Source organism: Sorex fumeus, unplaced genomic scaffold (genome assembly GCF_029834395.1).
Source record: "Sorex fumeus unplaced genomic scaffold, SorFum_2.1 ptg000073l, whole genome shotgun sequence".
Lineage (NCBI taxonomy): Eukaryota > Metazoa > Chordata > Mammalia > Eulipotyphla > Soricidae > Sorex > Sorex fumeus.
Window position 1 is genome coordinate 6,375,416 of NW_026606130.1, and position 22,848 is coordinate 6,398,263.

At 42.8% G+C, this 22,848-nt stretch overlaps 1 protein-coding gene and 1 pseudogene across 1 annotated transcript; one reads left to right on the top strand and one right to left on the bottom strand.

Annotated features, from left to right (window-relative positions):
* Positions 1 to 3,579: 3,579 nt before the first annotated feature.
* Positions 3,580 to 8,344, top strand: SLC7A3 (solute carrier family 7 member 3). Its single transcript, XM_056130127.1, has 12 exons — positions 3,580 to 3,643; positions 4,277 to 4,676; positions 5,094 to 5,252; positions 5,395 to 5,572; positions 5,764 to 5,876; positions 5,984 to 6,206; positions 6,374 to 6,513; positions 6,616 to 6,718; positions 7,127 to 7,293; positions 7,473 to 7,639; positions 7,959 to 8,067; positions 8,206 to 8,344. Exons 2-12 carry the CDS (start codon positions 4,307 to 4,309, stop codon positions 8,319 to 8,321), a joined length of 1,845 nt encoding a protein of 614 aa, XP_055986102.1. The 5' UTR covers positions 3,580 to 3,643; positions 4,277 to 4,306; the 3' UTR covers positions 8,322 to 8,344.
* Positions 8,345 to 19,613: 11,269 nt separating this feature from the next.
* LOC130038106 (protein FAM118A-like) overlaps positions 19,614 to 22,848 on the bottom strand; it is an 80,152-nt pseudogene continuing 76,917 nt past the window's right edge.

Sequence of the window (22,848 nt, forward strand, 5' to 3'; positions counted from 1 at the left end):
TAGAAAAGACATTTGTACTCCTGTGTTTATTGAAGCACTGTTCACAGTAGCCCAAATCTGGAAACAACTCAGGTGTCCAAGATCAGATAACTGAATAAAGAAACAGTGGTACTTATGCCCAATGGAATGCTACTAGGTGGTGAGAAAAAAATGAAATAATGAAATTTACTGCCGTGGATGGGGTTGGAGAGTATCACGCTGAGTGAAATTAATCAGAAGGAGAGGAACAGACACACTGTACTTGCTAGGTTGGCCTCCCCCACCCCTCCCTGGGGTATTGACTTTGCCACATGCCTCTTTGTATTGTTAGAGCTCATCTACCTATTATCTTTCAAGTCTTTGTCAACTTCCTTCCCTTTCAATTTATAAAAGTTGAAAAGTTCCCTTTCAATTTATAAAAGTGAAAAGTTCCCTTTCTTTATAAAAGTCTAATTTGCTCTGATGACTTATTTCCTAAAATATTTACAATGGCCATTTGCCAACTAATCATATCAAATTCTTCACCTAAATTTAAACAATCAAATCTTTATCATATATATATGCTTCTGATGCATTATTTTAAATATGTATCAAGGTATTTTCTGTTATTTCTTGTTGGAGATGTTTGAGCCTCAACCTGCAATGCTTTGAAGCTACTCCCAGCTCTGTAATGGGTGTCTCTCCCAGCAGTACTCAGGGGACCATGTGATGCCAGGGATAAAACCCCAGACCTCTTGCATGCAAAGCATGTGTTCAGCCCACTTTGTTATCTTCCAGACCCCGTCAAGCTTTTATAGTTTTCCATGTGCCAAACAGGAAGAATTTACTTTACTTGTGTATGCATCACAACAATCCTTAGAAATGTGTATTTTACATTTAGAAACTGAGACTCAAAAGATATTACATATTTCTTTAAAGCCACAGAGGGAAACCTGTGAATTTAACCTAGGTTTAGCGTCAAAGACTTCACTTCTAACCATTGTACACTATTCTTGTGATTGTGTTTTTTCTTTCCCTAGATAGATTATTGTTAATTAAAAATTATTTGGGGGACTTTTAGGCTTGCTCTTTGCTCTGTGTTCAGGGATCACTCTTGGAGGTGCTGAGGAGACTGTATGCCATGCTTAGGATCAAACCAGATTGACTACATGCAAGGCAAGTACCTTGAGCCCTGTACTATCTCTCTCTCCTCCAATTATATTTTATTGGTGGTTGGGACCACACCCAATGATGTTTAGTGACTACTCCTGGCTCTATGCTCAGAGATCTTTCCTAGGGGGACCATATGCAGTGCTGGGATTAAACCTGGATTGGTCTCATGCGATTCAAGTACCTTACTCACTGTATTATCTCTCTTGCCCTTCGTAAGTGGATTTTTAGTAGTAGTAGGTAAAGGATTTTATGTTTCCTTTGTAGTTTCTTCATTGTGTTACATTAACTATTATATACGGTCAGTGCCCCAAAATACTTAAGGAATGTCTACATGGAGCTGCAACTGGCTGAAAATACAAATTATTTCAAATATGATTTAGGAGTAGTCATAAAAGATTGATGAATGGAAACAAAGTTATTGAGGTATATCCTGAAAGGGTTGGATTCAGTGATGGTGATTATTCTTATTTGATTTGATTGCTACTATAACTTGCTCTTGATCATTTAAATGAGGCATGATCCCTACAGGAGGTAGGCACTGAATACAACAGGCAAGTTTATCAACAAGGTGGTAGGAAAAATTTATGGTGTAATGTCAGGCAAGTCATGCTTTTGAGCCTCAGATTTCTATTTAGTAAAACAGAATTAAATAAGTTCCCTCCTCCAATATTTCAGTATTGCCAGAATTTCATATTTAGTAGTATAACGTTTATAGGCATGTGCAATATAGAGCTTAGAATTTCAAAGGGATTGTCTGTGTACAGAGAGTGACAAGTACCATATGATTTCACTTACATGTAAGATGTGAAAAATAAAACTAAACAAAATAAAAATCACAGAGACAGAAAACAGAAGTGTGGTTATTAGAGGGCTGGAGAACTGGGGGTAAGCTAAATGGGTGAAGGGGATCAAGAGGTACAAACTTCCAGCTACAGAATAAATACATCAATATATGAGTATATCATAAGGACTATGATAAACAGTATCATTACAAATGATACCATTATTAAAAAGAGGAAGCAAATAGACTCACTGTCTATTGATCATTAGCAATGCACACAAATGTCTAGTCATTATTTTGTGCACCCAAGACTAAAATAATGTATTCCAGTTATAGATCAATTTTTTTCTTTGCTTTCGGGACCACACCTAGTGGCGCTCAGGAGCTATTACTGACTGTGTCAGTAGTGAATTCCTGGCAACCCTCAAGAGAATATATGCAATCAGGGGATTTGAACCAAGGTGAATCGGATGCAAAGAATCTTATCCCCTGTACTATCTCTCCAGTCCTATATTTCAATTTTTAAAATGAACTGTGTACAGTTAGTGACAGAGTTATTTTTCATTCTCTTGCTGACTGCATTAGAAACATCCAGTTGAGGGTTAGTGATGAGTAGTTACTGCTGAACAAAATCTAGCTAAGTTCCATGGATAAGGTTTCAGGGGTGAGGACATCTCTTGTAGAAAAGAAAGCTAAGGAAGACCCGAGGCAGGTGGAGACTCCCAGTGCTGTTTTCCCGTCTTTACCTACCAGCCCTCCTCCAATCTTAGATCCTGACTATTAAGGTAGAAAATCCAGTAGGAAGTCTCTTTTGTCCTGCTAATAGAGGAAAATCAGAAAAGGCTGCTCGCCCCGCTTTCCGATGCCTGTCACAGCGGTCTTGGTGTTCCAAAGAAAAAGCAGTTTCAGGCTCTGCATAATTTCTTTTGCAAAGCCTAGTCGATGAGTGTGAATTTGAGAGAGTGTTCCTGCGCGCGCGCGCCCGTGCGTGTGCGCGTGTGTGTGTATGTGTTTGTGTGTGTGTAGAAAGACAGACACACGGACAGACACACAGACAGACACAGACAGGCGGAGGGAAAGGGTGAGAGAGAAGGAGGTTTGGGAGGGAGAGAGAGGGAGGCAAGGAGAGAGATTAAAGGGAGAGAAGAGAGCGAGATGGAAGAGAAGAGAGAAACAGAGAGAGAGAGAGAGAGAGAGAGAGAGAGAGAGAGAGAGAGAGAGAGAGAGAGAGAGAGGCTTGGGGGTGGGATTCTATGACGCTACCGGCTCCGCCTCCCGGAATATATAAGCTGGAGCTTGGCGCGCAACGACCTCAAGCTGCTGCTTTGAATCCTGAGCAACCGAACTCGGCATCCCCACCCAACTCGGTTTAACTCAGCCCCACCGAACCCGATCCGGGACTCTGCTGCCTGTGCTTGCAACAGCTCTCTGGTAAGCCTTGCGGGAGGACACATGTGCTGGAGCGGGATGGCGAGGGTCAGGGCATACCTAGAATTCTCCGGCAATCCTGGCATGCAGTTGCATCTACGCGGCCATGACCTGTTGCTGACGAGACCCCGGCCAGAGGAGCCCAGGCTCCCATCTTCATCTTAACCCCCAGACCGTTTCTAAACGGAGACATGAGAGCCTGGGAGTTGAGTTAGGGGGCGCAGGGCGGCACCCCTCCTTTCTGGTGTGAGCGATTTGGGGCTGTTCAAGGGTCCCTCTTGGGGCGCGTCTCCATATCTTTAGGTAGAGAAACCCCGTTTCACTGCTGGTGGTCAGTGTCGCTGGGAGGATGATAGTGGGCAAACATTTGCTTACTCCCTTTTGCGACCGCAGTGTCCGTTACGCGGTGTGAATTTGGTGAGCAGGGAGGGAATTGAGTCTTCGCTCACTTTTGATCAGCAGCAGAGGTCCGTCCCGAGCCTCCCCCTCCCTCCAGACTATCTAGTGACTTTGTCTATTTCATGCCCGCTGTGAGAGCGTCAACGAGTGTGGTGGTGGTGGTGGGGGGGGGGTTCTCCTTAGATTGCTGACCCCTCCTGAGTGTAATTCTCTAGGAGTCACAAGGAGAGAACAGATAGATTGGGTTCCGCGATTTCTGATCTGGGTTCATATAGTTTCCCAGGCAGAGAAAGAAGAGAGTAAGCGACTAAACCGTACTATAGGGGGCGGGCACTTGCCTCTTCTGAAAAGAGACTTACAAACCTGCTGAGGTATTGTTATTCCTACTTGGACAGGAAGAAACTTGTCTTTGTCCCTTCCTCTCCTCCCCATCCCCCCTGCTCCTTTGCTCAAGGGATGGGTTTTGTAATTCATCCTTCAAGCTTAGGGATAATGAGCTCCATTGAAGGAAGGTCTTTTGTCTTGTTTTTTCACCAGATCCTAACATCCTCTTCAATTCCTGCCAGAATGCTGTGGCAGGCACTTCGCAGATTTGGTCGAAGGCTGGTACGCAGACGCACACTGGAGTCAGGCTTGGCTGAGACTCGCCTTGCCAGATGCCTGAGCACTCTGGATTTGGTTGCCTTGGGTGTGGGCAGCACATTGGGTGCAGGCGTGTATGTTTTGGCTGGTGAGGTTGCCAAAGATAAAGCAGGACCATCCATTGTGATTTGCTTTTTGGTGGCTGCCCTATCTTCTGTGTTGGCTGGACTGTGCTATGCAGAGTTTGGTGCCCGGGTTCCCCGCTCTGGTTCTGCGTATCTCTACAGTTATGTCACTGTGGGTGAACTCTGGGCCTTTACCACTGGCTGGAACCTCATCCTTTCCTACGTCATAGGTGAGATGGTGTGTGTGTCTCTGTGTGTCTCTGTGTGTGCCTGTGTGTGTCTGTGTGTATGTATCTGTATATGGGGGGGAATCATGGGTGAAGGGGCTTGGGGTCTAGAAGTCTTGGTGAACTAGTGAAGCACGAGGTATTCATCATTAATAGAACTTCAAGACCCTTAACTGTGTTTCGGGGGGAGCGTACGCCTGTGATGGTTGAAGAATTTTTCTATTTACCTCTGCCTTGGTTTCCTTAATTGACTGGTTTTGTTTCTTCATAAAACAAGAATGTTCACCCCTCCCCCATTTAGAAGATAAATGTAACAACAAAAAGTAAGAATGGGAGAAAATAGCAAGGTTCTTGAGGGAGTGTGGGTGTGGGAGTGCTGGGGAGGGAGGGAATTTAACGCTTTCTCCCTTTGCTCCCCAGGTACAGCCAGTGTGGCCAAGGCCTGGAGCTCAGCTTTTGACAATCTGATTGGCAACCACATATCTCGGGCCCTGCAGGGGAGCATCTCACTTAATGCACCCCAAGTCCTTGCAAAATATCCAGACTTCTTTGCCCTGGGCCTTGTGTTGCTGCTCACTGGTGAGGCCAGGGGCAAGGATAAAGATAATGACAGACAGTGGGTGGGAGGTCTGATAATTGATAAGAGCTGTGTGTACTGGATCTAGGTAAGAAACAGCTTGGAAGGAATGACCTCGGGCTTCTTGATGCCTATCTCTTACAGGATTGCTTGCTCTGGGGGCTAGTGAGTCGGCCCTTGTTACCAAAGTTTTCACAGTGGTGAATCTTTTGGTTCTTGGTTTCATCATTATCTCTGGCATCATCAAAGGAGACTTGAACAACTGGACGCTCACAGAAGAGGACTATGAAGTGGCTAAGGATGGACTCAATGACACTGATAGGTTAGATTCACTACCAGGAGTTGTAGAACTGGAAAAATGATATGGAGTTGTGGGGGGAGCTATGCTAAGTGATTCTGGATTGGGAGTGGGGAAATGGGCCTTGGAGATTTACCTAAGTAAATTGAAATTAAATAAAAGGCACAGGGTTGACTGACCTCATCCTTACATTTCTATCCTGTCTTTTACTTTAGCTTGGGACCTCTGGGCTCTGGAGGATTTCTACCTTTTGGCTTCGAGGGGCTTCTCCGGGGAACAGCAACCTGTTTCTATGCATTTGTTGGTTTCGACTGTATTGCTACTACCGGTAACACATTGTATTCTGTATGGGGTTTGTTCAAGCTACAAGAAGCCTTGGGGGTAGTAGAGGAGTGAGTATCTCCCTGCCTCATAATCTTGTATCCCATCCCGCAGGGGAAGAGGCCCAGAATCCTCAGCGTTCCATCCCCATGGGCATTGTGATCTCACTGTCAGTCTGCTTTTTCGCATACTTTGGTGTCTCATCAGCACTCACGCTCATGATGCCATACTACCTGCTTCAACCGGAGAGCCCCCTGCCTGCAGCATTTCTCCATGTTGGATGGTCCTCTGCCCGCTACATTGTGGCTATTGGCTCGCTTTGTGCACTTTCTACTAGGTCAGTGACAAATGTTTGTCTTCTGCTTTCAAAAAGTCTAAGGTTATAGCATTTATTCCTAAAGAATATCTCTTACAAGAGCTATGGGAAGGTGGGTCCTTCTTAATCACACAGACTTGAGAGAATGACCCCAGTTACTCATATCACTATGGAATTCTTCTCTCCAGTCTCTTGGGCTCCATGTTCCCTATGCCTCGAGTGATCTATGCAATGGCAGAAGATGGCCTCCTGTTTAGTGTCCTTGCCCGGATCCACACTGGTACACACACCCCCATTGTGGCCACTATTGTCTCTGGCATTCTCTCAGGTAAAGAACAGTCTTTGCCCTTCTTCCAGTTATTTCTCCATCTCCCTTAAATTGACTCTTGCTTCTCTCATTTCTTCGTGTTATTTTTTCCATCAATTTCAGCACTCATGGCATTCCTCTTTGAACTAACTGATCTTGTGGACCTGATGTCAATTGGGACCCTGCTTGCTTACACTTTGGTGGCTATTTGTGTTCTTATCCTCAGGTAAGAGTCCCTTCTTCCATATAAAGTGCTTTGAGTATTTTTGGATAAGGAATGAAGCGGAGCTTCTTTCTTCTTTGCCTTCATCACTGTTAGTCTGCATCTTTTTTTTAATCACACCTGGCAGTGCTGAGAATTTACTCCTGGCTCTATGCTCAGGGATCTGTAATTGCAGTGCTGAGGATAAGCCTAAGTCAGTTGCTTTTAAGCAAAACCCTATACACTGTACTGTACTATTCTTTGTACTGTTCTTTGGCTCCCATACTGACTTTTCTTGAGGAACCAGGATACTCCTCCCTGTCAAAAACAACTTATACCATTAATGGCTATGAAGAAGATTAAGTGTCCTGAGAGAAGATGGTAAAGTGACTAAGGGTTGATCTTAATACAGTTTTCTAACTCTTATGTCAGATATCAGCCTGACCAGGAGATGAAGAATGGAGAAGATGATACAGAGTCACAGGATGAGAACCTACGTGAAGCAGAGAAGCTGACCCTGGAGGCACTATTTTGCCCACTCAACTCCACTCCTACTCCACTCTCTGGCCAAGTTGTCTATGTTTGTTCCTCACTGCTTGGTGAGCAGTGTAGTTTTAATCTGGGATAGTTCTGAGGTAGTCAAGATGGCAAGGAAAGTATGTGTGACCTTTGATAGCTGAGAAAAAATTAGAGTGGGTGGTGACCATCCTTGGAATGGGGTGCCTAATGTGTTAGGCTGAAGTGTTGTTTTTCATGTTTCTCTATTTTATTCTTGAAGCTCTAGTGCTGACTATGCTTGGCCTTGTGCTGGCGCAGTGGTCAGCTCCACTGCTTTCTGGAGACCCAATATGGATTGTAGTGATTGTGCTGCTTCTGATGCTCATTACTGGGTTCACTGGAGTCATCTACAGACAGTCACAGAACTCTACTCCCCTGCACTTTAAGGTAAATGGCCATCTTTTCTTCAACTAATCCATCTTGAAAGAATAAGCACTGGATAACTTGTTTATCTAATAACAAATGAAAAGGAAGAGATATATGTCTAGGTAAGCAGCTTCTCTGATTTCTTTACTTCCTTTTCCGTCATGTTTCCCTCAATTATGTATTTTTGGAGTTCTGATGAGGTACACTAAATGAGTGGGCTCTGAAATACATAACATGAGTAGGAACTGGATACTTCTTAAACCTGGCCTGGGTAAGTTAGGGATCTTTTTCTAGGCCATTCTTATCCTGTGGTATTACAAAGATTTTGTTTCATTTCCAGGTACCTGCCTTGCCTTTCCTCCCAGTCGTGAGCATGTTTGTGAATATTTACCTTATGATGCAGATGACAACTGGTACCTGGGCCCGATTTGCGATCTGGATGCTGATTGGTAGGTACACTCTTGGGAAGAGGAGGCTTCTTGGATATTCTATCCCAAACCCTTTCCTACTTGATCTTGAGTAGGATGCTTATTTAAGCCTTTGTAGTTCTCTCTTTCCCTACCTCATAACTATATTTTTCTCATTAGGTTATGCTATCTACTTTGGCTATGGGATGCAGCACAGCCTTGAAGAGGGCAAGAGTGACCAACCCCCTCTCAAGCTAAGGTCCCGAACAATAGACCTTGATCTCAACAGTCTCTGAACACACTTAATTTGACATCACTATACGGGGGACATTTGATCCCTCTGCATAATAAACAGCATTCCTTACCCCATGGTGAGCTAGGCCTCCTATAGTATCCTATTGGGAAGACACTAGTAAAACTCTGTACTTATTGTAGAGTGAAGGATATATCTGTATCTTGCTGTTTCTCATTTACTTTTTTTTCTTATGCTTTCTAATTGTGCCTGTAGCAGCTCAGTGACTTTCAAAATTTACTATTAAAGGAAATTTAAAAAAAGTTCTTGTTCTTTTCTCACTCAAAATAAGTGAATGGAGCCTTAATTTTAGTGTGGAGAACTTCAGAGAAGAAGTGTCATTTGTTTTATCCAGTCACTATAAAACTATTATGCCTGTTTGTTTCCTTTGGTGCAAGTGTAGGGGTAGGAAGGTGATAAAAGCAGCTATGAAACCTAGTCATACGTAAGGAAATGGTCTTAATATATATTTTCCTCTCATTATACTGAAGATTAGGTTCTGAATAAGTAGACAGCAACATTTTCTGGGATTTTGGGGTGGACACTGATTTCAACACTGGCATTGGTCAAGGCCCACACTGAGACCATTGTCTTCTGTTCCACCCCTTCTTGTTGGACAAGTCCCAGATTCCGGTGACTGCCTCGGCAACAGAGATTTTGGCTGGGGTGTTTGACTCTGTTGGGAGAAGGGGTAGACAATAGAGGGATTTTGATAAAGGACTATGTATAGGTATAGATACTGAATGTTATAGAAGTAGTAAAAGAATAGGTCAAATTTCTACTCATACAAGAAATATTTATCCATTAACTCAATAAACATGTGGAGCTCCTATAAAATGCTAGGCTCGATGCAGGTGCTAGGGATACAGACAGGTATATAGTCCTTATAGTTCTTGCCCTCAAGAAACATGCAGTCTGGGGGGACAAAAATCAGTCAACTTGAAGCAATATAATTTTTCTATGGTATGGATAAGTGCTGAGGGTTAACAACACATAAAGAATATGTTAGATATGAGTTAAACAGGGCATTAAAGGGTAGAGTTTCTTGGTAAACAATTTGCAAGAAATCATGAAAGAAAAAGTTTTACTGTATTTGGGGGTAGAGCACATGTGACTCAAGGATAATGTATATGGACTTGTGAAAGAACAAATGAATAGCCTTGGATAACATATCAGAACTTATAAATAATAGTGGGGGCAGGAGTAACCAAGCAAGGAAGATAACTGGATTTTTCAGTCCTGCAGCAGCAAGCAGGGTGACTTGGAAGAAGATAAGAGAAATGAGAGTAGTTATATAATAGCTATTTTTGCCGGGGGAGTGGTGGGGTTAGTTGCTCAGGGTTTACTACTGGCTCTGTGCTCAGGCATAACTCGGTGGGCTCTGGGGACCGTATCGGGTGCCAGGGATCAAACCCCATGTCTCCAATGGGCAAGACAAATGCTCAACCCACTTTACCATCCCTCTGGCCACCAATGATAGCTGCCATTTATTATTTCTATATATCAGATAATGTACAAACAACTTCATTTAGCTTTTTAATAATCCTATGAAATGTTACCATATTTTTTATATAATGGAATAGATTTTATATTAGAAATATTTTCTGTCATATAAATTAGGGTGATAAGGGCCAAAATATAAACCCAATTATATGTTTATGCTCTTTAATGACTATGTCACTGTCACTGTCACTCCCGTTCATCGATTTGCTCTAGCGGGCCTAGTAACGTCTCCATTGTGACACTTGTTACTGTGTTTGGCATATCGAATACATCACCGGGAGCTTGCGAGTCTTTGCTGTGCTGGCGAGATACTCTAGGTAGCTTGCCAGGCTCTCCGAGAGGGGCGAAAGAATTGAACATCAGTCTGCCGGGCTGGCCATGTGCAAGGCAAACGCCCTACCCGCTGTGCTATCGCTCCAGCCTCACTATGTCATTACTAGTAATTATTTAGGGTTGGTTGAAGAGTGTATAAACTCTATGGGCGGCCAGGGGAAGGTCCTGATGGATCTTGCCCTAGCCGCCTGGGTTCTGGGAGGGCCCAGGCTGCTCGCCCAGTCAGGGCGGCCTGGGTCATGGGGCATATGGTGGATGAAACAAGGACCAAGCTGGTTGATTGATCAGATGCCGTTTATTCCATTCTACCCCCGCGCCTGCCCCAGTCTCTCTGAGTCCCCCATTCTAGTCTAACACTGCTCCTCATTCCCATCTCCTTCTGTCTCTCCCGCTCATGTCTCCTGGTTCCATCTCACAGCTTGTGCTCGCTCTCCACGTGCTTGCTCCTGTATTCTTCTACATTCTTCTCTTTTTGTCCCCCTTGCTAGCCTCTCCACGGTCCATCTTATTGCTCTGCTCTCTCACTCTCCAACTCTCCCAGCCCTCTGGGCCCACTGCCCCAAACTGGTAGCAAAATCAACATAAGAAAGTCCTTCCTGAGGGCCCACCAGGAAACGCCACCTGGGGTATTCCAAAGCCCTTTCTGACTGCCCAAGGGCAAAATAACTCCTAAGGTGTTTTTCTCCTTTCCTCGGTGCAATAACTACCAACATCTTAATACTAGTTATTTTTGTATGGACACAGTAAGAGCCACTCTGAGACTTGTAGGGCAGCTCTCCTGGGAACATCTTGCCACAGACTCAGACTACAGTGCTCACAACAGATTAATCATTCCTAACCCTAGCAGGGTCTGAGTCTAGTTATTACTTTTTGGATCATGACAGCATTTGTCCATGACCAAGCTCTTAACTTATAATTAAGCATTAGGCACTTGGTCAGGCCCATCTTGATGCCAGGGTAACACATAGCTTACCGCTTGCCCTGGTTCCATCCAGTCCCTTGTCGGGACCCTGCCTTTGGGGGTGCTAGGAAGTAAGGGCAGCTGAGGTCGAGAGAACAGATGGCCAAGAGGAAAATAACACTGAGAGTCATGTTACAAAAGCATAGCATATACTGTCTTCTTGTGTCCATACAAAATGGAGAAGAGAAAAACAATATTTACAAAATCAACAGAGCACAAGGGAAGAAGTTACAAATAAACACAGAGGAATGGGAGCACTGTGATTGGAGCAACCCAATAAATCTAAACTACCTGAGGCTATGCAGGAAGGACAAAATAGTGTTATCGTACAGAAGTGTATGATCAAAAATGTATAAGAGGGTGTTTAAGGGGCAAACAAAATCTAAAGATATTCGTAGCATAGATTATATAATTTTCCTTTATATATAGATCTCTTAGAAATCAATTAAGAATACCTGATGTGAATAGTTTCCAGAAAAATAAAAAGAGTAAATGCAAATTAAAACAACCATGAGATTTTACTTCTTGACACACTGTCAAGAAAAGTTTCTTTGGGTTAGTGAGATACTACAGTGGGTAGGTCACTTTCTTTGCACATAGTCTACCTGGATTCCATCTCCCGGCATTCCATATGATCCCCTGAGCACCACCAGGAGTGATTCCTGAAAGGCAGTCAGGAGTAACCCCTGAGTATTGCCGGGTGTGGCCCAAAAAACAAAACAAAAAAGAAATACTTTTTTGTGGGATGTAGTACAGTAGATAGGGCTTTTGCCTTACATGCAGAGAACTGGAGTTTGATTCCTGACACCACATATGATCCTCTGAGTCTGCCAGAAGTGATCCCTGAGCATTGTACATGTGGCCCCAAAAGAAAAAGAATGTGTTGGATAAGCCAAAATGAGGATTAAAAAAATGAGGAAAAACAGGCAGTTTTACACATGATGGGAATATATATTCCTAACTTTGGTGGAGGGTATATGATCATCCAAGAATAAAACATCTTTTAATCTAACTAATTTAATCTTTTAGATATGTTTGTTTGGAGCTGGAGTGATAGTACAGTGGGTAGGGTACCTGCCTTGCAATCCACTGACCCTGGTTGGATCCCTGGCATCTCATATTGTTCCCATCAGGAGTGATCTCTGAGAACAGATCCAGGAGTAAGCTGTGAGTACCACTGGGTGTGGCTCAAAACACTTTTACTACATCTAATGATATTTACTCAGATGTTATTTCTAATAGCATAAAAACTGGAAGCCATCAAATACTCTGCAACAAAGAACTAGTTAAAGAAGTTCTATCAGGGCCTGAGAGATAGTTCAGCAGGTAGGGCACTGTTTCTATGCCACCAACATAGGTATCCCATATGGTGTCTCAAGACAGTCAGGAGTGACCTCTGAGAGCAAAACCATGAGTAGGCCCTGAGCACCACCAGGTAGGGCACCAAACCAAAGTGGGAAAAAGAAGTTCAATCACATTCTTACCAATTGCTAATGTATATTTCCATAAATTTTCTTTAACATTTTTTAACTGAATCACAGTGAGACACACAGTTACAAAGTTTGTTTATGATTAGATTTCCGTCATATTATGGTCCAATACCTGTCCCTTCAACACTGCACATTTTCCACCACCAATGTCCCCAGTTTCCTTTCCTTGGTTTTGGGGCCACATACGTCTGTGCTCAGGGTTCACTTCTGGCTCTACACTCAGTATTCACTGTCGGTGGTGTGTGGGGCACCTTATAGGATGTTGGGGATTAGAACTGGATTGGCAGCATTCAAGGCAAGCACCCTACCTGCTGTACTGTCTCTCCAGATCCTACATTTACTTTACCTTTTATTTAAAAAATTTCGTTATGTTCTTCTTTGGAAAATTCTTAGAATATTTGTTGAATGTCACATATTCAGGGTTTTGATACCAGTTACCAAATTGATACCCAAAATAATTTGCAATAATTTGTACTCCAATCAGCAATGCTCGAGTCTATTTTGTAATCTTGCCAATTTGAGATTTTATTTATCTTTTTAACCTTTACCAATCTGATAAATGAAAAAATTTTCCTTGATTTGAGTTTTTTGATAACGCAATTTTTAGTGTCCTCTAATATGTTTACTTTTTATTTATGTTCTTTCCTCTGCAAATGGACGAATCATGCTTTCTCTTTTTTGCTGATTTACTTGTATTTGAAAGAACTTTTTCTTATGTCAGCTATTAATTCTCTTATCAGTTACTTATGTTGAAAAAATTATTTCTAGTCTGTAGACTTTCAACCTTGCTTATAGTTCCACTTAGAACATTTTAATTTTTATGTTTATTTAATTATTTGGCTGGAGCGATAGCACAGCAGGTAGGGCATTTGCCTTGCACACGGTCGATCAGGCCAACCCGTGTTCGATTCCTCCACCACTCTCGGAGAGCCCAGCAAGCTACCGAGAGTATTTCGCCCTCAAGCCAAAGCCTGGCAAGCTACCCGTGACATATTCGATATGCCAAACACAGTAACAAGTCTCACAATGGAGATGTTACTGGGCCTGCTCGAGCAAATCGATGAACAATGGGAGGACAGTGCTGACATTTTAGTGCATTTAATTATTTAAAATAATTAGCATTATTTTTACTTTGGGGGAGGGTTGGGGCCACACTCAGCAGTACTTAGGGGCTAATTCTGACTCTGTGCCCAGGAGTCACTGCTGGTGTTGCTCATGGGACCATATGTGATGCCAGAGATTTGAACTGGGGTAGGCCACATGCATGGAAATTGCCTTATCATTTGTACTATATCTCCAGACTGTTTTTATTTTTTTTCCTTTGTTTTTTGGACCACAATTGGTAATGCTTAGGACTTACTCCTAGCTCTTCACTCAGGGATCACTCCTGGTGGAGCCCGGGGGACCATATGAGGGGCCATGGATCAAACCTGTATACAAGACAAGTACCCTACCTACTATGCTATATCTGTGGCCTATTCAGATTATTTTTACTTTTTGATTCTTGTTTTTAGACAATGTTTATATATGTTTGTCATTTTGTTTATGAAATAACCACATCATTTTCTTTTAGAATTTTTAAGATTCAAATTAATCTTTGTTTAATCCAGAATATATGAAATGAGGTAGAAATCTAGTTATATTTTTTGAATGTCTTACTGAGTTGTTTCATTGTTTTTCCCAAATGACTATTTTCCCTACTGATTGATCATTTCTATATATATTTGAGTCTATTTCTGGACTCTACTTTGTGCCATTTTTTCTGCATGAACTATTTACTACCTAATTTTACTTATGGTAGTTTTAATATCTGACAAAGCAAGGCTTGGTCCGTCATCATTTTCATTTTTAGAATTTTCCTGTCTATAATTGAATGTTTACACTGAAAGTTTTCTTCTTTAATAAATATAATGCTGCCATAATCACTGATTTGTATTCTTGGTTGTCTGTCTATTTAGTTCACTATATTAATAAGAGTCTTAGAACGTTCTCATTAGAGTCCAAGCTGTTCACCTGCATCATGCACTATTTCACTGTTTCTGCATCAATTTGTTAACAGGCAGGAGCAGAAAATTTATAGTTTATACTAGGTTGAAGGAAGATAATATGTAGCATGTTGAATCCAACTTAATGTTATTTTATTCATAGCTCTTGTATAGCATCTTTAGCATGCCTGCTTCTTTTATTATCTTCTTCCCTCTACATGCTCTCATGCCTTTAAAAACTCTTACTTGTTACATCTGGGAGGCCATGTAGATCAAAAACAAAAACAGTACCAGGAGGTTCACTCCATGACTTGAAGGCCAGCCACACATGCTAGGGGAGAGGGCAGCTCAGATAGAGAAGGGAACACCAAGTAAAGGGTGTTGTGAGGATCCTCCCAGGATGGGAGATGCATGCTGAAAGTAGACTATAGACAGAACATGATTGCCACTCAATGCCTCTTTTGCAAACCTCAGCAACCAAAAGGAGAGAGAGAACAAAAGGGAGTGCCCTGCCATGGAGGCAGGATGGTATGAGGGGGAAGGGGGAGGTGTGAGAGATACTGAGTTTACTGGGGGTGGAGAATGGGCACTGGTGGAGGGATGGGTACTCGATCATTGCATAACTGAAACCCAAGCACAAAAACTTGTAATGTTCACAACTGTACCTCATGGTGTTTCACTAATAAAAATTAAAACTCGAGCGGGCCCAGTAACGTCTCCATTGGAGACTTTGTTGTTACTGTGTCTGGCATATCGAATACTCTCGATAGCTTGCCGGGCTCTCTGAGAGGGGCGGAGGAATCGAACTCGGGTCAGAGACATCAATGCAAGTCATGATCACGATCACGATCATCCTGTTGTTTGTCGATTGCCTGGAGCAGGCACCAGTAACGTCTCCTTCGTCCTACCCCTGAGATTTTAAAAAGTGCCAAATTCAAGGCTCTTTCAGGATTAGGCAATGAGACCCATCATTGTTACTGGTATTTGGCATATTGAGTACGCCACGGGGAGTTTGCCAGACTCTGCCGTGTGGGCAGGTTACATTCGGTAGCCTGCCAGGTTGTCCAAAGTAAGAATGAGATAATAAGATGTTGGGGCTCTGGGAGCTGAGTCTTGGCAGTTGATGGGATTACACTGCGGCGCGGGGGGGGGGGGGCAGTTGGTGGGTGTGACCCCTGCCTACTGGAAGATGGAGGATCTGGGTGGAGGATGCTCAGCCCAGAACTGAGCAGGCTTGGAGATCTCAGCCCCTGCTGCATGCCTTTGTTCCTCTGCCGGTACCTTCATGTGTGTGGAGAGTGGTCTCAGCATGGTTGAGGCTGGTTCTGAAGGTCTTCAGCTACCGGGGCTCTGCTCGGGGCGGGAAGGGAAACTCAACCCGCCCCCCTCCAAGGGGCCCCGGCGAGGACAGCCAGGTGTGGGGGCAGGAGACTGCACTGTTTTCAGTGGTAATTAACAGAGTGAATTTATTCCTGTGTGTATAGTATAACATTGGATAATATAAGTACACTCTTCTACCCACAATATAAATCACTGGAATTTCTCAAAATGCATATAAAAGGGCTGCTGTAGTTTGGAGACCTGAGGTATAATTTTTTTTGTTCATTTATATGCTCAGTCATGTAAAAATAAGTTAAAGTAGGGCCAGTGGCCTTGGTGGGATGATGGAAGCTGTGACTCTTATTTTGCCAACCAGGAAATGGAACGATAGTTTTCAGTGATTATTATATGCAAACCATTGTTGCAGACACTTTGCAAGTAGGGTATTACATTGAACCAGAAGCCTTGAAACAATTTAACTCCCATTTTACAGATGAGGAAATAGACATACTGAGCTTCTTTCAGTATGACACCAAGATACTGTCTGTGGTACATGAAGACCCAGACAGTTATGGGTACTCTATTATCCTTTTCCACTAGTCTTTTACCCCTATTTTAGCAATATCAGATTAACAAAGAAGACATTCCAAACTGCAGAATGCTAAAGAACAGAAGTTGTAGTTGAGAATGTAGCTGAGGTAGAGTGGTATATACTTACCATATATGAAGCCTCACATCAACCACCCTCCCATCTACACACTAAATATTTAAAGAAGAGGAGTTATAGAACTTTCCCTGTCTTTTCTTTTCTTTTTCACTGTATTGTGTTTTACCTTTTCTTCCCTGTACTGATCCAGAAAATTTTGAAGAGGTGAAAAAATTATTTTCAGAAACTACACTTTTTCCACTACAAATAATGATTGAGATTCATGGTCAGGGGGCAATTTGGTGAATATTCCTAGATTTAAAGTGACAGTATCTCTTCTTCATGCTCTTAGCAGCTTCGGGACTGGCCTGACTGTGATGTATATGGCTTTAAAGAGGAGTAAGCAAGGAAAGAAGTTGGAGACTTATTATATTTTGTGTTGTACTAATATTTGGGGTTCTTCTAATATTAAAGTCACCATGACTTGAAACTGTTGTCTCGGGAGTGTTCAAGGAGAGGTCAACTCTCTGGTTGCAAACATTATTATAGATTTAGATGGAAGCAAACTTCATGCTTACAGATTCATCCCTATAACTTTTTGTAGATGGAATGAAACTCTTGACCTTCTGTGAACCTGTAAAAGTAAGAGTAGTAATTACATAGTTTCCTTCAAATTTGACAAGAGTCGCACAACAGAAGAATGCCAACTAGGTTAAGTCATGAAAAACAGAGGTTTTCAGTCTCTTCAACTTCTGATAGTTCTGACCTTTGTTACCCTTGAATAACCAACAGTGTATAATGGGTTATATATATACTTTTTATGTATTTTGATATATCTTTTTATATATCTATATTATTTATATATCTTTTCTATATTTGTTTTCCATCATTGTTCTTTTTTCTTTTGGTCCACATATGGCCGTGCTGGGTTTGGCTTACTTAGTAATCAAACTTGGGGCTACTACATGCACAGCATAAGCTGTAGTTCTTTAAATTATCTCTCTGGCCTCACCATCCTTCCTAAAACCCTTTTTATTTTCCTCCCTCCCTGCTTTCCTTTTGGAGGGAGAACACCTGACTGTGCGGGGGGCTGTGCTTATGCTTGTGCTTCAAGTCCTGACTCTGCACTCAGGGATAAATCCTGGCATTGGTGGGGGCCATATGGGGTGCCCGGGATTGAACAAGGCAAGAGAAATACTCAACCAACAGTAAGGCCCCATTCCTTTCTTTTCTTTTTTCTTTCTTTTCTTTTCTTTTTAAATTTTCTTTTCCTTTCAGAGTTAAAACTTTATTTATGACCAGATAATATAAGAGATGCTTCAAAAAGAAAAAAAGATAAGTCTCAAGTAATTATCTGACTTTCCTCTTGTTTCTTGCCCATCCCAATCTTCCCTCTTGTTCTTAACTTTCTGTGACCTATGGCAAGTCCTGTACCATCAGTAGTCTTGGTAAAAACGTTCGTCAAAAACAAACCACCTCTGAGACTTAGACGGAGCCAAAGCTGTACCTTACAACAGCAATTTCAATCATGAATGAGAGTGTTACTGGACTTTATAGGTTTTGCTTGCATCATTCTGGGATAGTCACCAGGCAAAGGGTTTTAAGACATAAAAACAGAAAAATCTGTAATTGTTCCAGGAGGATGAAATCTTAGAAAGTTTGGTGTTACTCCTTTGGCTGCAAGTTAAAGCCTGATTCTGTGCCCCACTTGCATTTCTTCAAAGATTCATTCCAAGACCAAACAGCAACAGCAAAAAAGAACCTCTGGTCTACGTGACCACACTCCAGGGCAACAGTGTGACTTGTCACGTCTTTGGAAGGAAAATTACTAAATAGGTGGAATTCTAAAGAAGTTCTGGGAACTGAGATTCTTTAAAAAGACATACCGTTCTCACCAGCACAGTCCATTGTCTGGAGAATCAATTTAACAATGGAACAAACTGCTCTCAAGATAATTTCTCACAGTAACATATTTCCACATCTAAAGAGTAAAATGTGTCTAATTTTTTATTTTCTCTGTGAGAACTATTGTTGCTTGGACAGTCTTCACCTGCTATCCCTTTCATTAGAAAAAGTCCTTTGACAAAGAGAGTTTGTCCCATGGGAGTCGGGAAGAGCACTGGTCTGTTATTGCTCTCTAGTCCCTAATGTTCATCAACCCACACAGGTGCACTTCATGTCTCCAGAGTGCAACACACACAGAGGGATTCTTTCATCCAGTCTGAGGGCCATACCCCACATGGATCTTTTGAAATCTTGCCAAACAATGTGGAGCTGTTCACTGGATAAGTGCATGGACATTGTAAGCCTGAGTGGCAAGGTCTTGCACATATCCCAGAAAACAGACAAAATGGTCTGCAGAATACATGGCTTTGATCCCATGCAAAAATCATGTCTGCCTGGTTAAAGAAACGTTGGTACATCTACACAATGGAATACTGTGCAGCTGTCAGGAGAGATGAAGTCATGAACTTTGCTTATAAATGGATAGACATGGAGAATATCGTGCTAATTGAAATGAGTCAGAAAGAGAGGAACAGTTGTAGAAGGACTGCACTCATTTGTGGAATATAAAACAACATAACATGAGTCTGACACCTAAGGATAGTAGATACACGGGACAGATATATTGCTTCATAGTTAGAAACCTGCTTCATGAGCAAAGAGGAGAAGGCTGCTGGAATAGAGAAGGGATCACTAACAAAAAGATGGCTGGAGGAATCAGTTGGGATGGGAGATGTGTGCAGAAAGTAGATAAAGGAACAAACATGATAACCTCTCAGAGTCTGTATTGCAAACCATAATGCCCAAAAGTAGAGAGAGATTATGGGGAATCATGTCTCCCATGGAGGCCGGGGGAGAGCGGGAAAGGGGAGGTATACTGGGGGTATCAGTGGTGGGGAATGTGAACTGGTGGAGGGATGGTTGTTTGATCATTGTGTGATTGATTGTAACCCAAACATGAAAGCTTATAACTATCTCACGGTGATCCAATAAAATTTAAAAAAATCATGTCTGCTTGGGATTTGAAGGTCTTTGTTCTCCTTGCACACCAGCATTAGTGTTCCAGATCCACCCTGTTTGACACTGAATAAAGAAAATGGGCCTGGAATATCTTTTCCCTATTTTCCTCTCCATAGTCCAGGAAAAGAAAAGACTCAGTGTAACATGTACAGGTTCTGGAGAACTTCCATTACATCTTGATCTTATCCAAGGGATCCCATATAATCCCACAGGAATCTGTGTATGAGCAATGACTATGAAGAACTCCATATTTGATTGCCATCTTGTCTGTTGAAGGACCTCAGTCTTGATCTTTAAGTCCAAAGACTTCAAGGGCTTGCTCTGCTGCTGCCTGAAGATCTTCAGCAGATTGCTCTAGTTGGTGGTCAGAACCTTGGTGCCCTGCTCCATCAGTCTGAGGAGCACCAGTGAGTTCTGTGTGTGCTGCTCTAGATTGTCAAAGATATCCAACTGGCAGTCCAGAGGAAGTTGGGCTTAGTGTTACTTAAACAAGATGAAACTTTCTGCATCAGAGATGATGGGAAACCACTAGCAGCTCTTGTTCCTTTATCAGTTTCCTCAAAAACTAATCAAAGTCCCTAGGGTGCAGCACCATTAGCTGCTCTGCAGCCTCAACAAAGGCCTCGATGCAGCTTCAACAAAGTTTGGAGATTCCTGGGGTTGCTTCTGGATGATGTTGTTAAAAATATTTTTTGATTTTTGATTATTTTGGGGCCACACTCGGTGATGCTCAGGGTTTACTCCTGGATCTGTGCTCAAGGATCACTCTTGTCAGAGCTCAGGGAACCATATCCGATGCCGCAATCGATGTCATGTTGACTGTATGTAAGAGAAGTGACTTACTTGCTGTACTTTCTCCAGCAATCTTTGTTTTTTGTTCACCTTTATTTGCTGTCTTTTCCCATGAATCTATCTGTGAATCCTCCCTTCTCTCCATTGACCAGCCCCTATAATCTCCCCGTTAGCTCTGAGCTGGATCATCCATTCCTCTGGAGCCTGTGGTAAGAGTAGTCAATCATTCAAGGAGCAGCCAAGGGCCTGCACCTTAGAGAACACGGCTGGCCTCACCCCACTTCTGATGAAAATAGCTCTCATTCTTGGAGCTATTCCAGCTCCAGTCAGCCTCCGGAATTAATCTAGGCTCTTAGCCACCTGCTCCCTTCAGCCAGGAGCAATCTGCTACCCCTTCTTCTCAGAATCTTCTTCTTTTTCTTTATTTTGAAGGCCTGCTCTTCTGATATGTGGCCGTCCGCATTTTTCCCTCAGTGCTATATACAACATAATGCTATTGCAATATGCTTCCTACATGATTCCCACTTATTTCTATAGTGATTCTCACCTGGGTCCCTTGGAACTCCAGGATTTAAGGTTTAGATACCCCAAGTCCCTGGGATAGATTAATAGCCAAGTACAGAGTGGCCATTGATTGACATGACGATTCAGGGAGGAGTTTCCCTGAATGGACCCTGAAATAAGCATAATGTTTGTCATTAGGATCCCTTTACCTTGGGATTCCTAGCTGAGCCATAATTTTGTTGTAGACAGATAGGTATGGGAATCTTGGCAATGTACTTCTGGGAAATAAAATTTAAGAAGAGATTGCCTAGCCTTGAAGTAGCCCAGAGGTGAATGCAAATGTGAGCTCTTTGGAGTGGAAAAACTGAGGCACCACTCAGCTACAGAAATCCAGAAGCTACAGAAGAATTTATAACATTATGAAAATAGTAGGAGTATTACTATTTATTCAGCAGTGCAAGGGATGAGATGATGAAGGGACCATCAACAATGCAAGGGATGAAATTATGAAAAGACAACTTCAAAGCTTTCCCTGTGACAATACCCAGGCTAATTTCTATGAATGTTTAGAACTACAGAAAAAAAAACATTTGGAGAAATTGTATATAACCTTCTTCCAAAAGCCATTTGGGGCTGGCTCTTTCAAGCCTGTGTTCTCCCTTGAAGACATATTTTTCTATGTCTCTTTGCTTCCTTGCTTCCTCTTTCAAGCTAATGTTCTATCTTGAACACGTTTCTTTTTTTTTAATGTAGGAGTATTGCTTTTTATACAGCCATTGATTAGGCTGATTGAATTGGGCATGAACTCCACCTTACTTTTTTTCCTTTTTCATGCACTGTAGCAGTGTCCTCCCATTGTTCATGGATTTGCTTGAGTGGGCCCAGTAACGTCTCCATTGTGAGACTTTGTTGTTACTGTGTTTGGCATTTCAAATACGTCACGGGTAGCTTGCCAGGCTTTGCCGTGTGGGCGAGATACTCTTGGTAGCTTCCCAGGTTCTCCGAGAGGGGAGGAAGAATTGAACGCGGGTTGACCGGGTTAGCAGCATGCAAGGCAAACACCCTACCTACTGTGCTATCGCTCTTCAATACAAATTTAAATTTCAAAATCGGGGGTATGGTGCCGCTAGCAGATCAATCTGTACCTGTGAGGTGAGTGCAGCAGCAGCCTGATGGCACCATCAGACTTTCCAATACCCCAAAATTGCTGCTGTGCTTTTGGCCATACCCAAAAACTTGGGGCAAAGTTTGCCAATAAAGTAAATAGCCAAAAGTTAGGTATGTGGGAGACACACACACAAACAACCTCTGACTCAGCTATATAATTGGAGGCATGGTCTCTCTGGTTCCTGATCGAACTGCTTAATGGCCATGATCCCAGAAACTCAGAAACAAATCTTGGAACCCAAAGGCTTTTGGCAGAAATGTGTCCAGTTCCTGCAGTAGATTACTGGCACTGGGCTTCTCCAGGTGGGAATAGGTTTCATGTCTTGGCCTGTTCCCCCTGGCGGCCCGGTGACCGTCATCCTCCAGAGGCCACTGAACAGTCAGGTTTGGGCCTGCAGTGACAAGACACACGGGGCCTCACCAGATGGGGGTGGAACCGCCCTTTCCTCCCCATCCCAGTGAGAACCCGAGTTGCTGCCTACAAACGGCCTATCTGGATCCTGATCAAGCTGATTAATGGCCATGATCCCAGAGACTCAGAAACAAATCTCGAAACCCAGCGGCTTTTGGCAGAAATGCATCTGGACCACATACAAGGTGGCTGCTGCCTCAGAGCTTATTGGAAAGCCAGGTGTGAACCAGCAGTATGGGGCAACTGCAGTCTCATGGGAAGAGGGGCGGTACCGGCTCATCCTTCGTGCCCTACCGAGGTCACGAGTTGCCCCCTGCGAGCGGCTCTGTGGCACAGCCATGGCTCCAGAGGCAGAAGAACTTAATCCAGAGCCCAGCAGCTTGCGGCAGAAAAG